This window comes from Colletes gigas, unplaced genomic scaffold (assembly GCF_013123115.1).
Source record: "Colletes gigas isolate AHSC1104 unplaced genomic scaffold, ASM1312311v1 Colletes_gigas_Sc00009, whole genome shotgun sequence".
NCBI lineage: Eukaryota > Metazoa > Arthropoda > Insecta > Hymenoptera > Colletidae > Colletes > Colletes gigas.
In genome coordinates this window covers 71,524-86,848 of record NW_025106638.1, presented here as the reverse complement: position 1 = coordinate 86,848, position 15,325 = coordinate 71,524, and the positions used below count along the sequence as shown (strand labels likewise).

General features: G+C 38.0%; 1 protein-coding gene across 1 annotated transcript; it reads right to left on the bottom strand.

Annotated features, from left to right (window-relative positions):
* Positions 1 to 1,781: 1,781 nt before the first annotated feature.
* Positions 1,782 to 14,254, bottom strand: LOC122397414. The gene is made up of 6 exons (XM_043396567.1): positions 14,134 to 14,254; positions 8,986 to 9,219; positions 8,565 to 8,800; positions 7,207 to 7,658; positions 5,089 to 6,852; positions 1,782 to 3,332 (listed from the first exon to the last, which is right to left on the bottom strand). The coding sequence occupies exons 1-6, from the start codon at positions 14,252 to 14,254 to the stop codon at positions 2,171 to 2,173; spliced, it is 3,969 nt and encodes a 1,322-aa protein (XP_043252502.1). The 3' UTR covers positions 1,782 to 2,170.
* Positions 14,255 to 15,325: the final 1,071 nt, after the last annotated feature.

Here is a 15,325-nt window from a genome sequence, read left to right as displayed (position 1 = left end):
TGAAACAATGGATCCGTTTCTGTCGTAGCTTCTGGCATCGAACGGTTCATTCAATTCCCAAGGAATTGCCTCTGGGCAAGTAAACGAGAGACAAAGATCGAAGGGGATAAGGGAAAAAATCAGGGATACCGACGGCTCAAATCTTTCGCTAGCTGTTAGGAGCCGACTTGCATTGTTACAAACACAGAGTAACTGGGGTAGGCACCCTCTCCGGTGGTTGCCAGGAAATATCGATCTGGCTAGCGGGATGGATGCTGCTGCTCTCAATGGTTGGTCCACAATACTTTATCTCCTCTTCAGGGCTGGCACGCCTTAAATAACTTGGATTTCACTATCATTTCGTCGTCACAAGAAACCGGCAGGAAGCATTCCTCCTCGAATATTGGCCCTACGTCGACTCATTCCCAACGCAATCCTCATTTTTTCGTTGATACCTTGGCAATGACTATCATAAAAATATTGTTTAATCCATTAAAGTATGCAGGATACACGAATTAAAGCAATCGTCATTTTTTCGTTGATACTTTGGCAGTGACTATCATAAAAATATTGTTTAATCCATTTTGTTTTGCGTATCAGACGATGAAGATGCTTTTGACTTTCTTCGATTTTAAATTTCAAAATCATCTACGTGTTTTTTGAGTTGAACGATACATTTTTTCGCACGATAGCTCAGGTCATGACCAATCCAATAATATATAATACATTGTCATTCATCGTTTTTTCACAATTTTATGTAAATTAAGAAAGAAGACTCGTGTCAAATGGTAAAACGAGAAGTGATATTTGACAATTTTTTTACAGCATAAAGGTTTAATGTAATTTTTTGCCACCTATATTCTTTAAGATTCCAGGATACAAATATTTTCTTTTCGTTACATTTTATCGACTCTGAATGAAATAATAAATGTTATTCCTTATATCGACGGCGTTGATCTAGCATTCTTTTCCTTTAATATAAAATAAAAAATCGAACGAAATTTTGTTCATAATAGTACTATGCATCGTATGAACCAACATCCTTCATAATAATAATTATATAAACTATGTTCATTGCATAATTGAATTAGAAGTTCATTGCAAGAATCATATTTTCGTGTTTAGAGCCGTGTATCTTCGACAATTTTGCATTTTTTAAGAAGGATATTAGCTCATACGACGCGTAGTAGCAAAATTGTCGAAGATGCACGGGTCTAAACACAAAAAATGATTCTTGCAATGAACTTCTAATTCAATTATGCAATAAACATAGTTTATATAATTATTATTATGAAGGATGTTGGTTCATACGATGCATAGTACTATTATGAACAAAATGTCGTTCGATTTTTTATTCTAGATCGAAGGAAAAAAATACTAACGCCATCGACATAAGGAATCCATTCAAAGTCGATAGAACATAACGAAAAGAAAATATTCGTATCTTGAAATGTTAAAGAATATATGTGGAAAATGGCGAAAAGTTACATCGAACCCTTAATGAGACGATTCCGTCACTGATGCTAGAAGCGTTTCATTTTATACCATCAATATATAGATTTTTGTGCCCCAGTTCGTATGAGATTAATTATATTATAGGTTTGGAAAAAATGAAGTGAAATTTTATTATATCATTTATAAATATGCGTGCATGTACACATACAAAAAACGTATGTCACAATCATATATACATGTGCTACTGGCAGGTCTAAAATGGGTTACAGCGAACTGGATTTTCATAGTGTAAGTAAGACACATTATTATACGACTTACATGCTCCAAACTTAAGAAATTTATTCCGTACACTCCCCGAATCATATATCATACTTAAGGTATGAAGAGAGCCAAGATACGACATGAATGTTCTGAAAGAGATTTAACTACCGTTATGCAGGATGAATCAATAACTTTGATTCGGTACAAACTTATGTGTACTATAAAAACACTCCTTAAAGAAAATAACAAGGAGAAACGTAACGGTTTGCATAAAATATTCGCTTCTTCGCGAGAGAGTTGGTCAAATTTTAAAAAATTCCAGATTCGTTTGTAAACTAAATTTCGTTTACATTTCATTCGTAGTTTCTTTATTCGTTATTCGTGAATAAAATCTGCTTCGTGGCGACGATTATAGATTTGTTATTCCATCGACGGCGATCGTCGTTGCTTGTCGTCCATCAGAAATCAATCTTCGCTAGACGGAGCTCGAGGTGACCTCGTAAACATCGTCTGACCGTAGCCTCTTTATCAACGAGTCTTTCACGCTCCTGCAAAGCTCGACGTATTCCAGCAATTTCGACCTAAAGTCCGCGCTGAGTTCGTTCATGCATCTCTCGTAATCGCGGAACCCTGCGAGATCCTCGTCACGATTCACCCCGAATTTAAATAAATGTTTCTCGAACGATCTTACATCGTCTTCCCGACTTTCATCGAAGGACTCGCATCCGCAATAATTCTTCCTGGATCTCCTCCAGGTCCGGTTCGAATAAAAATCTCTGTTAAATTGCTTCGCAAAGTTCTCTTCCTTAGAATTCCGACCCCTTTCGCGGAGCAGCTTGTTAAAATACGCGTGATCCGCCATTTGCTTCTCGTCCACGTCCCCGGAACACCGTCCGACATCGTCTTCGACGAACAGCAACTCCTTCGAACCGAATGATGCAATGTTAGAACGTCTACCGGAACTATAATCATAAAAGGTTCTGCAATTACTCGTCCCTGATCCGGCATCTATCGATTTATGTGTGCGATAGTGTCTCGAAACATCGAGGACACCGATCTTTTTAAGGATATCGCCGTCAATAATTTTCTGAGACCGTTTCTTCCCGCTGTCTTCCGTAACTTCGTTCTTCCTTCTCTCGAAGCTACTTTCGGCGAAAGTTTGTTCAGGTTCCGCGACTCTGGCCCGATTTCTCGCCGTGAACGGACATCGGTTGGAGGATGAACCATCTGGGTGGCTCTCCTCCATTATTCGTTTCCCGGTCAGCTTCCCGCTGGAAACACTGACGAGGTATCTGTCGTCCTTTAGAAACGTTTTCGACGTGCTGGTCCCCTTGTCCCGCTCCTCCAGCAACAGTCTGCGAAGCTTCTTGCGTATCAGGTACTTGATTCGATCGATGGATGCCGTTGGGAAGGACCTGCACAGGTTACCGGGAACGATCGAACCCCTCCAGAAGCGACTCTTGTATCGGGAAAACACGGAAAGATCGTCCTCCTCTTTCGCTTTACGGTCCACGAGTGATTCTTTCTTGGTCTTCGCGTCGAGTTTTCGAAGATTCTTCGTGGAACGGGACAGCGTGCAATTCGCGTAGCGCGTACAGCGTTTCGATTCTCGTAGCATCGACCTCCCTTCACGGCTCCTAATGAGAAGATTTATCATGTACATAGGCTCACGATAGTATTCGAACAACGACACATTCTTAATTGACACAAACCGCACAGTGTTGTAAATATTTTGAAATTATCGTATATATCGCGTATGGGTAATATGTGAGAATAACATGTAAAAATTTCATTGGAATCAAATATTGAGTTCTTTGGAAAATAGTTTCGTTTTCTTACCAACAGAGACGTTAACTGTATGTTTAACGCTAGATATACTGAAGCCGTCAATTTTACGGATGTTTGATTCCATATTTAAAATTGCAATACGCGAAAATGCATATTCTAATTAAAAAAAAATCGTATTGTAAGGTAATCGTGAACATGAAAGGTATCGATAAATATACATACGATCAATGCCCGTAAATCTAATGTTAAACAACCAACTTTATTCTAAACCGTATTCTCATTATACAGGGTATTCGGCCACACCTGAGAAAAATTTTAATAGGAGATTCAAGAAGCCAAAGTAAGACGAAAATCAAGAATATTAATTTCTTGATTGAGGCTTCGTTAAAAAGTTATTAAAAAATTAAATTTTAAAATTTCAAATCGTTCTGGGAAAATTGTTTTTGATTGCGGGGCTCTATTACAAGCATTTTTGGTGAATACACAAACCCTTGAAATCCTACCCAAATTCGAGAAAAAAATTCGAGTAGATACCGAAACTTTTAGACGAAATTAAAAAATTTCAAATCATACTAAAAAAATTATATTTAGTTACAGGGGTCGATTACAAGCATTTTTTGTGAATAGACAAACCCTTGAAATCCTACCCACTTTCGAGAAAAAAATTCGAGTAGGTACTGAAATTTTTAGACGAAATTAAAAAATTTCAAATCATACTAAAAAAATTATATTTAGTTACAGGGGTCGATTACAAGCATTTTTTGTGAATAGACATACCCCCGTAATGTTTAACCACTTTCGAGAAAAAAATTCTTTACTGAAAATATAATCTCAGGCCAGAAATGGTTCTCTGAAATTTCATGCATATCTTTAAAACGTCATAACTTCTGAACGGATTGGAGGATTTTAATGTTTCAAACGGCAAATAACGCGTATTTTAGTGAAGAATATGTAGAAATTCAAGCAATATTGAAAAAGTTATTTCTTGACCCCGTAAAGTGAGAAAAACCCCATAAAACTGGTCCAATTTTCAAACGGCCATAACTCCTACAATAGTCAATGGATCTCATTGAAATTTAGTCTCGAAGTAGAGCTCATGGATACCTACAAAAAAGTATTAAACAACTTTTCTGTACAGCATCAAACAAATTTATAAAAAATGAAAAACGAATTTTTAAAAAAAGTCGACAAACTGCAGATATTTTTCGGCGAAAAAAAAAATTTCAAATCATTCTGAAAAAATTATTTTCGGTTGAGGGGGTTAATTACAATCATTTTTGATGAATAGACACATCCCCAAAATCCTACGCACTTTCGAGAAAAAAATTCGTGTAGGTGGACAAATTTTATTAATTTGTAACAATAATTTTGTTAATAACTTTTTAACGAAGCCTCAATCAACAAATTGGTATTCTTGATTTTCGTCTCATTTTGGCCTCTAGAATCTCCCATTAAAATTTTTCCCCGAAATGCCAAACACCCTGTATAATGTCTTATTATGGGCTCTTCTTGTAAGCTTAGCTCAAATTGTATTTTCAAACTAAATAACCGAATTCCACTAATTATAATAAAGAAACCACCACTGATTGTATGTCATCCACGTACATATAAGGACATAAATCTTCAGAAATGCTCTCTCGATCCGTGAAAGCATTCGATCGACATGCAAGCTCGTTCGTATCCACTCTTTGGTCGTCATTATCCTCGATCAGATTTTGTTCACAGATTTCTGGACATTTCCGTGGATAACCATTAAACACAAACTCTCTGACAGGTTGATTTTTAACAATCGATTCTCCCTCCGCGTTAGCAATACTCGACATTTTGAATTCCAAAGGCTGAATGGTCGACGGAATGTCTTTCGTTTCTTCCGAACATCGTAAACTCGATGTTTCGAAAATCTCAATATTAGCAGTAGTTTCGTTGGAATCGATGAAAACGATGTTTTCGGGTTCGATATTGGTCGTTTCCGAGTCTGAAATATCATTGCCGCAACAGGAACACTTGGTGTCGTTGATACTGGAACTTAATGGACAAATGGTGTCGTCGCTGTATTTCTCCACAGTATCAAATCCGCTTCTTCGTGTCTCTATTTTCGAAATTCCTTCCTCTCTTTCCAAAATCTCCTTCCGTATACCTTCTTCGATCTGCGAAACAGCTCCCTTCGTCTTCGAAGCCGCCTGGCGAACCTCTTCCACTCGATCTCCTTCAAAATGTTCTACCTCCGCGCAATCCTCACGTTCATCGTCCTCTTTCTGCTCGAAAACATGGCAGAAACATTGCTGGGGACTGCAAACTTTTTTCAACGAATCCTCCTCCTCTCTCAAACTGTCGGAGAAACAACCACAATTAGAATCGGACGACTCCATGCTCGCGACTGACTTCGAGTCTCCAACGACTGGTCCTCCTCTTCGAAGTGAAAAGAACGGATTTCTAAAGTTAAAAACCACTTCGTCCGTTCGAACTTCCGCCGTTTTCTTGGTCCACGCAAAATCGACTTGTTTCTCGACTACGCCTCTTCCACAACATTCCTCGAACGAGACATTATTCGTTCCCTTCTCCTCCATCGAGTTGTTGTCCGAGCACGGCGAATAGAAGGTGACGCGTTTCTGTTTACCTCCGCCATCTTTCTCGTTGCTCCTCGCTGCAGCGAAACGACCAACCTCGAGGTCCTCTGACAACCGTTCGACTCCAGGCTGCAAGCACTCGCGTCTATCTACGATCCCGCGATGTTTGTCGCGTTCACGAGCGCCTCGACAGGTAGGCAAACGAGCCAAGAACAATCGATCCTTGGACGTTCGCGAGCGTCGAAGGCTCAAATCGATGCGACCCGATCGGATCTCGCAACCGAGACGCAGCTCTCTGATCACGGCTTCGTCCAGCTTCCCAAGGATCTCGTTTATGCAAGAGCAAGCGTTACGAACGCTGTTCTCGAACTTCTTCTTCATCAGAATCAGACAAGAATCCGACAACGACGGGTCTGCCTCGAATATTCGAACGATCAGCTGACTAGGTTTGCAAGGTATGGAGAGACTGGTCAATTTTCGTTGACACGGTACCCTCGACTGGCTGGTATTCGTTGTTTTGTGAAAGAAAACTTTCAGCTTCGAGGGTCTACGCGGGATATTAACCTGAGTGCAATTACACGCCGTCGTGGTATGCCAGTTTTTTGTGTTTTGACTTGAATGATCAGGTGATTCCGCGTTGATGATTCTTTGATCAGGAGAGTAACGATTAGGGCATTTTTCGTGAACGTTGCAAGCTCCTGGGACTTCCTTCGTGATCGAGCCGACTTCTACTTCCAGGTCGCTGTTGTGTGGATCGATTATTGGAAATGGTTCCACACTTGCGTAGATCTGATCGGTGTTTCTGCAAAAGAAATTGTCGTGAAATTGGATGTTTACTATTTTCTCTGCTTTTTTTAACAAAGAACATTATTTTACATGAATCATTCTTGTTCTTGTTATTATTCTAAGATGAGAAAACTATATATAATAATTTAATGCCCTGTAAATTCTGTGTGTGTCCGTAATTTTTACTTAGAATTTTATTTTGAAAACTTAAACCTAACGTGTGCATTCTGTTTGTTAACGATGTAGATTGGAAGTGAGCTACTGTATATGGATGACGTGGCAGTCAAAGTGTTAACGTCACACAGCTCGTCCTTTCAGACGCGACAAAGGATGGAAAAATCCAAGGAAAAGATCAACTTGAAATACTAACGCGCAATCCTGGCACAGCCAATAGTTCTTCTCGTTAATGAACGCCCAGACACTCATGCTCTTCAAGACATTTTGCTCGGGGGTTGAGGAATCGAACTCCCGGCATACTATTCTATTCACCCTGTTATTAAGACCGTCAGGATCCACGAAGTGTGTCACCAGGCCATCTTTGACCAGATATTCGATCGCGTGCTTGATCATTTCTTCCCGGGCGTCGGCGTTCTTGGCGCAGAATGTGTCCAAATAGTCGACCCATGCTACAGCCGCGTCCAAGCATCGGTTCACACACGGGAAACGATTCGAGGCTGGGGAATTCGGTTTGCAAACGAACTCCTCCAGCCCCGAGTAGATTCTGTTCTCCAAACTAGGCCCGAGAAACGGCTTCATCCGATCGACACACGCGCCATACTTCTCGAAATCGAAACCGCCATTGTCGTTCGCGCGAGACGTGCCCTGGAAATCGACAAACGCGAGTTTGAAAGTTACATCAAACGCACAAAAGGCCAACGTGAAAACGTTTAAACGCGAAGTCAGCGGTAAACGATAGTTTTCTAAAGTCGACGTTCGATGCAAAGGTTAAAATATTAAATTAATGCGTTTTTCGTGCTACCGCGAATGTTTGGTCGGTTTTAAATTCTTCGGTCATGACACGATACACCTCCTACGTGGAAAATATTTCTTAAGTTTTCATATTATTTGTCACGATCTCGATTCACCTTCGAAGAACGTTACTTGTCTTCTGAAATGTACGAAACTGAAATTAACTGACGAGATTTGAAGTTGCCTGAATATGGGCGTAAAAGTGAAATCACTTTCACGAGAACGTTTAAAAAATTGAGAATTAAATTAAAGCTCTCGTTTATAAAAAAAATGTATTTCTACGCATTTTGTAACGATTCTGATACGTAATATCGTGAATTGTTACATGAAATTCTAAATATTCTAAAGTATCTGTCAATATTCACGAGTATAACTGTGTCGATAAAAGCCAGAATGTCGTAATATATTATATATTACGAGGGTCGTTCAATAAGACCTTAGAAGAAGATAGAAAAACAAATTATTTTAGGTAGATTTTTTTTTATTTTTCAACATAATCTCCTTTTAGCTCTATATACTTTTCCAAACGTTTCTCCAACTTTTTTAAGCCATCTAAAAAGCAAGATTTCGGAGGGTCCTCAAAATAGGCATCTCTTTGGGCGGTGACCAACTCGTTCGACGTGGAGCGTTGTCCGCCGAGCCATTTTTTAAAATTTGGAAATAAAAAAAAGTCACTGGGGTCCAAATCCGGTGAATACGATGGATGTTGTAATAATTCGAACTTTAATTCCATGATTTTTGCCATCGACAGGTGTGCACCCATGCATTGTCTTGATGGATTGTCTTTTTCTTGATTTCTTCGCTCAACCAGTGCAATAACGACGCATAATTCTCTCCAGTTATTGTTTTTCCTTTTTCCAAGTGATCAGTGCAGATGATTCCGCGTGCATTCCAAAAAACTGTGGCCATCATCTTGTTGACCGATTTCCCCGTCTTCGCCTCCTTCGGAGCCCGTTCGTCTTCAAAAACCCACTGTTTTGACTGTTCCTTTGTCTCTGGAGTGTAGTGGTGTATCCACGTTTCGTCCACAGTTATTTATCAACACAGAAACTCGTCAGGATTGCGACAAAAAAGCGCCAAAATAGCCTCAGAGTCGACCACCCTGAGAGCAAACGCGGCACCCATCTTGTCGAGACTCTTTTCATACCCAATTTTTCGTGCAAAATTGAAAACACTATACCTTGCGATATATCTGTGATCTCAACTATTTCAGGCACTTTGATTCGTCGATCACTCAAAACCATATTGTGGGTTTTGTCAATCATTTCGGGAGTAGTCACTTCCACTGGACGTCCCGAACGACGTTCATCATTTGTGGATGTACGGCCACGTTTAAACTCATTTACCCAATCGTAAATAGTTGTAAACGCAGGAGCAGATGTGCCATGAACTTCATCCAACTCAGCTTTGATCTCTTTCGATATTAAGCCTTTTAAATACAAATGTTTAATCACCGCTCGAAACTCACCCTTTTTCAAAAAAAAAGTTTCTTGCTTCAATGGGCAATAAAAATGAAATCGTGTAGTGAATATAACTGAGAATTTTACAGCTGTCTAGCAAGTCCTGATGCTTACTAAAAACAAAAGTTTTCGATGATACGAGCACCCAGCTCTTGGATTTTCTAAGGACTTATCGAACGACCCTCGTATCTCCTATGGCGCTACCGTGTCTCAACCATACTGTTACATAATTAATTAGCCTGACGTAATCCTAACGATATTGATAGTCCGTTTAATCCGACTAAAACGTACGTCAATTCCAAAAGACCAATCTGCAACTTAATACCTTACTTCTAAATTCGAGTTAAGAAATTTTTAATCAAATGATCCAAAGCAGCTAGTTTTCCTCCGGCGCGTAACTGCGTAACTTTTATCTTGTTTTCGTTTCAATTAAAGCAACAGACTTGAATACGATTTTACAAACTCTTTATCATAGCATTTATAGCAGGCGCAAAGTAGTCTCTTCCACTTTATTTAAATTATGACGCAATTAAGGCGCGCACAAGATTTTCCTTAAGCATGTTTCAAGTGTCTTCCGGAAACTCTGCCAGCATTTTGCATTAATGAAATGTACTTTTAAGAAGAATGGTTTCTTGAAATCTGGAAAAACCTTTTAAAAGTCAGTAAAAATATTCTTAAAATTGTTGAATTCCTCAAAATTTGATATTTGAATTTCCTCGTTCTCCATTTCTTTCCCATTGTTCCCATCGATCATGCTCAAGACACTAGAAAATACTATTTAAACACTTCTCGATACACAACATGTTTTATTTTATTTTTGTGAGACACAAATAAGTCCTGTATACGGTTTTCGGTGATTAGAAATCGATCTCGGCGCGATAGGTGCGTTTAACGAGCGCAGGAATCGAACCGGAAATGAATTTTTCGGGCAAAGTTTACTGTAAATTGATTTCGGGTACGCGAGGTAACGTCGTTAACTCGGGACGCGGGTCGCATAGCAAAATTGAGGGTCCAGCAAATATGCTAATGTGCTTTAGCTTAAGTGCGGTGTCTAGCGTGGGCGAGGGTCCTTTCAAAAGGGGAGAGCGACGACGAAAAGGAAAAGGGGGACGGCGTTTGTGAAAAAGAGCCACGCGAACGAGCGAGAAAAACTTGGGAGTGCTTAACTTGACCTCGTGACGAACGACAGATCTAATTACGAACATACAGTAGAATCTGTAGTATACAAATTAATAGGGGAACGTAATTACTTCGATCAACGAATTTTCACTTTTCATTTTTCATAACTTCGTCAAAGAGAAAAATCTGCAAAAATTCTATGAAATTTGACTCGAAAGATTTTTCACGGAACGAAATAGGGACAATTAATCAAAAACATGATATTCAATTTCCCCTCCTGCCCCCTCCAATTTATTATAAGTAGACTACGGATGTTTATGCATTTATGGGAAATTTTAATTTTCAAAAAACTACAGAATTCAGTTAGCATGCAAGAATATAAGAAATACTTAAAATAAGGTACGAATTATTATATCCAGGGGTTAAGACAACCTCCAATTTCATTAATTTTATTAACAAAAATATGAATTTGCATGAAGATCCGCAGTCTAATTATAAGCTATCGAATTGAATTCGGTTAGGGGGGTCTTCTACTGTAAACTACCAAAAAATTCGATTTTTCTTCGTTTCATTTCTCTCGAATCGATTTCTTTCGTTTCTTTACTTTTCATAGTTTCTTTATAAAAAAAAAAATACCAAAGAGAACGTAAAAAATCGCGTTTTACAATAGAAGGCCTCCTTAAGAAAATGTGCCCTGAGAATGCGAATGAGAGAAATGTGCCCTTAAGAGAGGAGATAATAAACGAAATACAGGAGGAACAAGGCCGAGAAGGGAGTCTGACGGGGGGCCAAGAAAGGAAGCGACGGAAGAAGTGCTCGAAGGGCGCGAGTGAAACGGCGATCGAGGTTTTTGGGATCCAGAACGAGATAGCTGATGCCCATTCACACGAAAGCTCCGCGGAGATCAATACTTGTGACTGCGAGACACGGCGTAACAACCCCACGCAGCCTGAGTTTCGAGAATGCCATCCGCCACAATGGAAAAGGTCCTGGGGTTGCGACGACACGGGCGGTCGTCGTGAAATTTAAAACGGATAAAAAAAGGGAAAAAGCAAAACGAGACGCGTATAGGACTTCGAACGTACGAAGACCCGAGCATGCTAATTTCAAGGATCTGGAGGGGTAGGGGGGAATTACCAGCGTCAAGGAAGAACGTGGGCGTAACGGTTAAATCACGTGCAGGTTTATATCCTTTTGCGCGAGAAGGATAATGAATTTTGTACCAGAAAGAACGTAACGCGGGGTTGGGGATAACATGGCGGCTTGATCAGCGTCCGCTAGTGGGATTCTGGCTGGATTTACTGGTTGTGCAATCGCCCTCTATAGTCCAGGCGACGAAACAATCAACCCTGGTGGCGGGAGAAGTTCCGCGAACGACAGCCTCCGCTCGCTTTGTTTCTAACAACCCAGACGTTTTAAGGAGAGAGTTTCGTGTAATAACATTTAAATTAAATACGTTTTTTCTTACTTTTTTTTACTTGGACCCAAGGGAAAAGATCTTCGAACTAATTTCGTTGTCTGAACTTAAATAATAATCCACTGTTGACGATCTGCGTAACATCTGTAACAAACATCATAATGCAATGATAATAATTTTTAGGATTGGACTTATTTTAAATAGAAAATTCAAAAAACTGAAGAAGCTGTAGTATTTTCCAGAAAATTTCAATTATTTATATACATAATTTTAGTCTCGAGCTTGGCTCAAAGATGTTACGATTCAAAGTCTAGAATTAATGCCTGAAGAAAATTGTAACGAAGAAAATAAGCGATTAGTTGATTAGTACTTTAGTTAATTCGCTCGTCAATTTTAAAAATACGATCTCAACAGATTTCTAACAGATCTAGAACGAAATACAGAAGGATTGAAATTATTTGTACGTTCCACAAACTACAATTAAATTTGGAATATTTTTATGTTCGTCTAAACCATAATCGAGTTACAATAATATCCTATTCGCTTATTTTAATTAGAATAAGTTTTTATCCTCCATTCCCAAAAAATATTTATTTTATAGCAATTCTTTGAAAACAGTCCTACTGACATATCTATTTTTATATTTACATCCTTTTCACTCTGTATGTATAAAAAGAATTTTTTTGTTGGTATTTCGGTAGATTCAAAATATTTTTTTGAAAACAGAAATACAAAACAAACATGGACCAAATATGATTCCTTTGGTAAATATAGGAAATTAAAATATATAGTTGGAAACAATTTCTTTCGAATCTTATGGGTGTATTTAAGTGACCTTTTGTTATTACTCTGTTAAGTGATTCAAAATTTTTAATCGAGATTCTGCATACATGGAACAAATATGATTCCTTTGGTAAATATAGAAAATTAAAATATATAGTTGGAAACAATTTCTTTCAAATCTTATGGGTGTATTTAAGTGACCTTTTGTTATTACTCTGTTAAGTGATTCAAAATTTTTAATCGCGATTCTACATACGTGTGTAAGCGATAAAAAAATAAAAACAATTGTAGTCGTACGTGAAATACTTTTTTTTATGAAAAAGAAGAAAGAAACCAAAATTGTTTCGTAATTACTAACCCTAGAGTGTTATAGATCTATATCATCGGTAATGTTCGTCACGCAGTAACGATCTGAGATAAAACATGCTCCCCGCTATCCGAATTAACGCACATCCCTCGAACATTTTGATCGCTTTACTGCCGATAACATGTACAGTGACGTAAACGAAAATGACCAAGGGTCTTTTCTATATCAGAAAAGGGATATTAATAACTCTATCGAACCATGCCCTGTTAACTCTCCCATTAAAAAACTTCGTGTTGTTTTTTTGCCAAATTTTCAATACTTCCTAATAGATTGATTTTTGTGAAATTTTTAATTAGCGGCTCGATCGATTCGAACGAGTTGACTCTTAACAGATATACGTAACTTTCAAAGACGAAAGCTTGCAATTTTTGTGATTAATTTTATTCCGAAACGTTTCAAATTCTATGGCCTTCCTCTGCTTATTTGGAAAACAATTTTCGTCGCTTATAAAATTAGAAAAATCTTACGCCACTGTTTGAATAATTTTAAAATAGTTCCTCGCGAATTGTAGGATTGTTTAATAGTTTATATCGTACAAGTTAATGACGATTGTTAATAATATACTATGTAAAAGAGAAAAACAGTTGCGAAAACATTGTTTATTTCATAAACGTAATTAATTTACAAATTTGCTTCCCATTACTATAATATTTCGAACGAATACTGATTCCAATAAGAGGCGATTATTTTTCCAGAACGACAAGTTAAGCGGATCAGTTCCTGGGACGAGGTAATTCTCTTTTATCTCTTTCGGTAAAAACAATCCCCAGTTTCGTACCATTTTTTTCCTATATTTTTTTATTTTGAAACAGAAGTATTCATATCTTTAACAAATATATTTATTATATGCATAAATAAATAATTCAAAAGTAGGCCCAAAAATACATGTCACTCCATGAAGCAAACTTTCTGAATCCATCTTTGATCTGATTGTGGTTTGTTGCATTTTCACTTTCAATATACTTGCATATTTAAACTTGTTAATATAAATAGAATCGCGAAAGAATTTCTACCGCGATCCATAAACGAAACCACTCTTTGCAGCGCAAAGTGTACACGCGAACATGATTCAATAAAGAGACCAATTTTCGTCGGTGAGCGACAAACCTAGCAGCAACTCGATTTTGGGAATTGAGTTAAAAGTACACAACTCGGGACAATGATTAATGGACGTTTATATACGGCCACAATGAGAGTCGGGAGTCTTTTGATCTCTCTGGGCCCCCGTGAATGCCGCCAGTTTCATTTCACGGTTTAGGCTCCTTCCATCGATGGTGCTCGATGGAAGCATGGCTTCTGCCATACTGGCTACGATATGGCACCCTCGCAAAACGCACCCCTCACGAAGATTTAACAGACATTTCAACCCGGGAAAAGCCACGCAACGTGCACGGCAAACGTTTCAGATACATTCTCATGAACGCAACTGACGAGAGAAATTTAAGGGAAGCCACTGTGACGGATTGAAAAAATCCACAGTTTTTTTTGTTATCTATTTTCAATGCTTGGGGTTTTAAGAACGACAAAATATTAAGGTGAAATTCGCAAAAATGACAAAGTTACAGAAGATTTAGCAGATGTACAAAATGTAATGTGCATAAAGCTTGACACTAACTGCTCTTTGCTTCGGGACATTCGTTTGAAACTCTTATTATTTTTGCTGTGGTGAAGATTTTATGCAGGGTGTTCGGCCACCACAGGGAAAAATTTTAACCGACGAAAGCCGAGAATACCAATTTCCTGATTGAGGCTTCGTTAAAATGTTATTAAAAAATTAAACTAAAAAATTTCAAATCATTCTGAAAAAATTATTTTTAGTTGCGAGGCTCAATTACAATCATTTTTGGTGAATACACAAACCCTTGAAATCCTACCCACTTTCGAGAAAAAAATTCGTGTAGGTACTGAAATTTTTAGACGAAATTAAAAAATTTCAAATCATACTAAAAAAATTATATTTAGTTACAGGGGACGATTACAAGCATTTTTGGTGAATAGACATACCCTTGAAATCCTACCCACTTTCGAGAAAAAAATTCGTGTAGGTACTGAAATTTTTAGACGAAATTAAAAAATTTCAAATCATACTAAAAAAATTATATTTAGTTACAGGGGTCGATTACAAGCATTTTTGGTGGATAGACAAACCCTTGAAATCCTACCCACTTTCGAGAAAAAAATTCGAGTAGATACTGAAATTTTTAGACGAAATTAAAAATTTTCAAATCATACTAAAAAAATTATATTTAGTTACAGGGGTCGATTACAAGCATTTTTGGTGGATAGACAAACCCTTGAAATCCTACCCACTTTCGAGAAAAAAATTCGAGTAGATACTGAAATTTTTAGACGAAATTAAAAATTTTCAAATCAT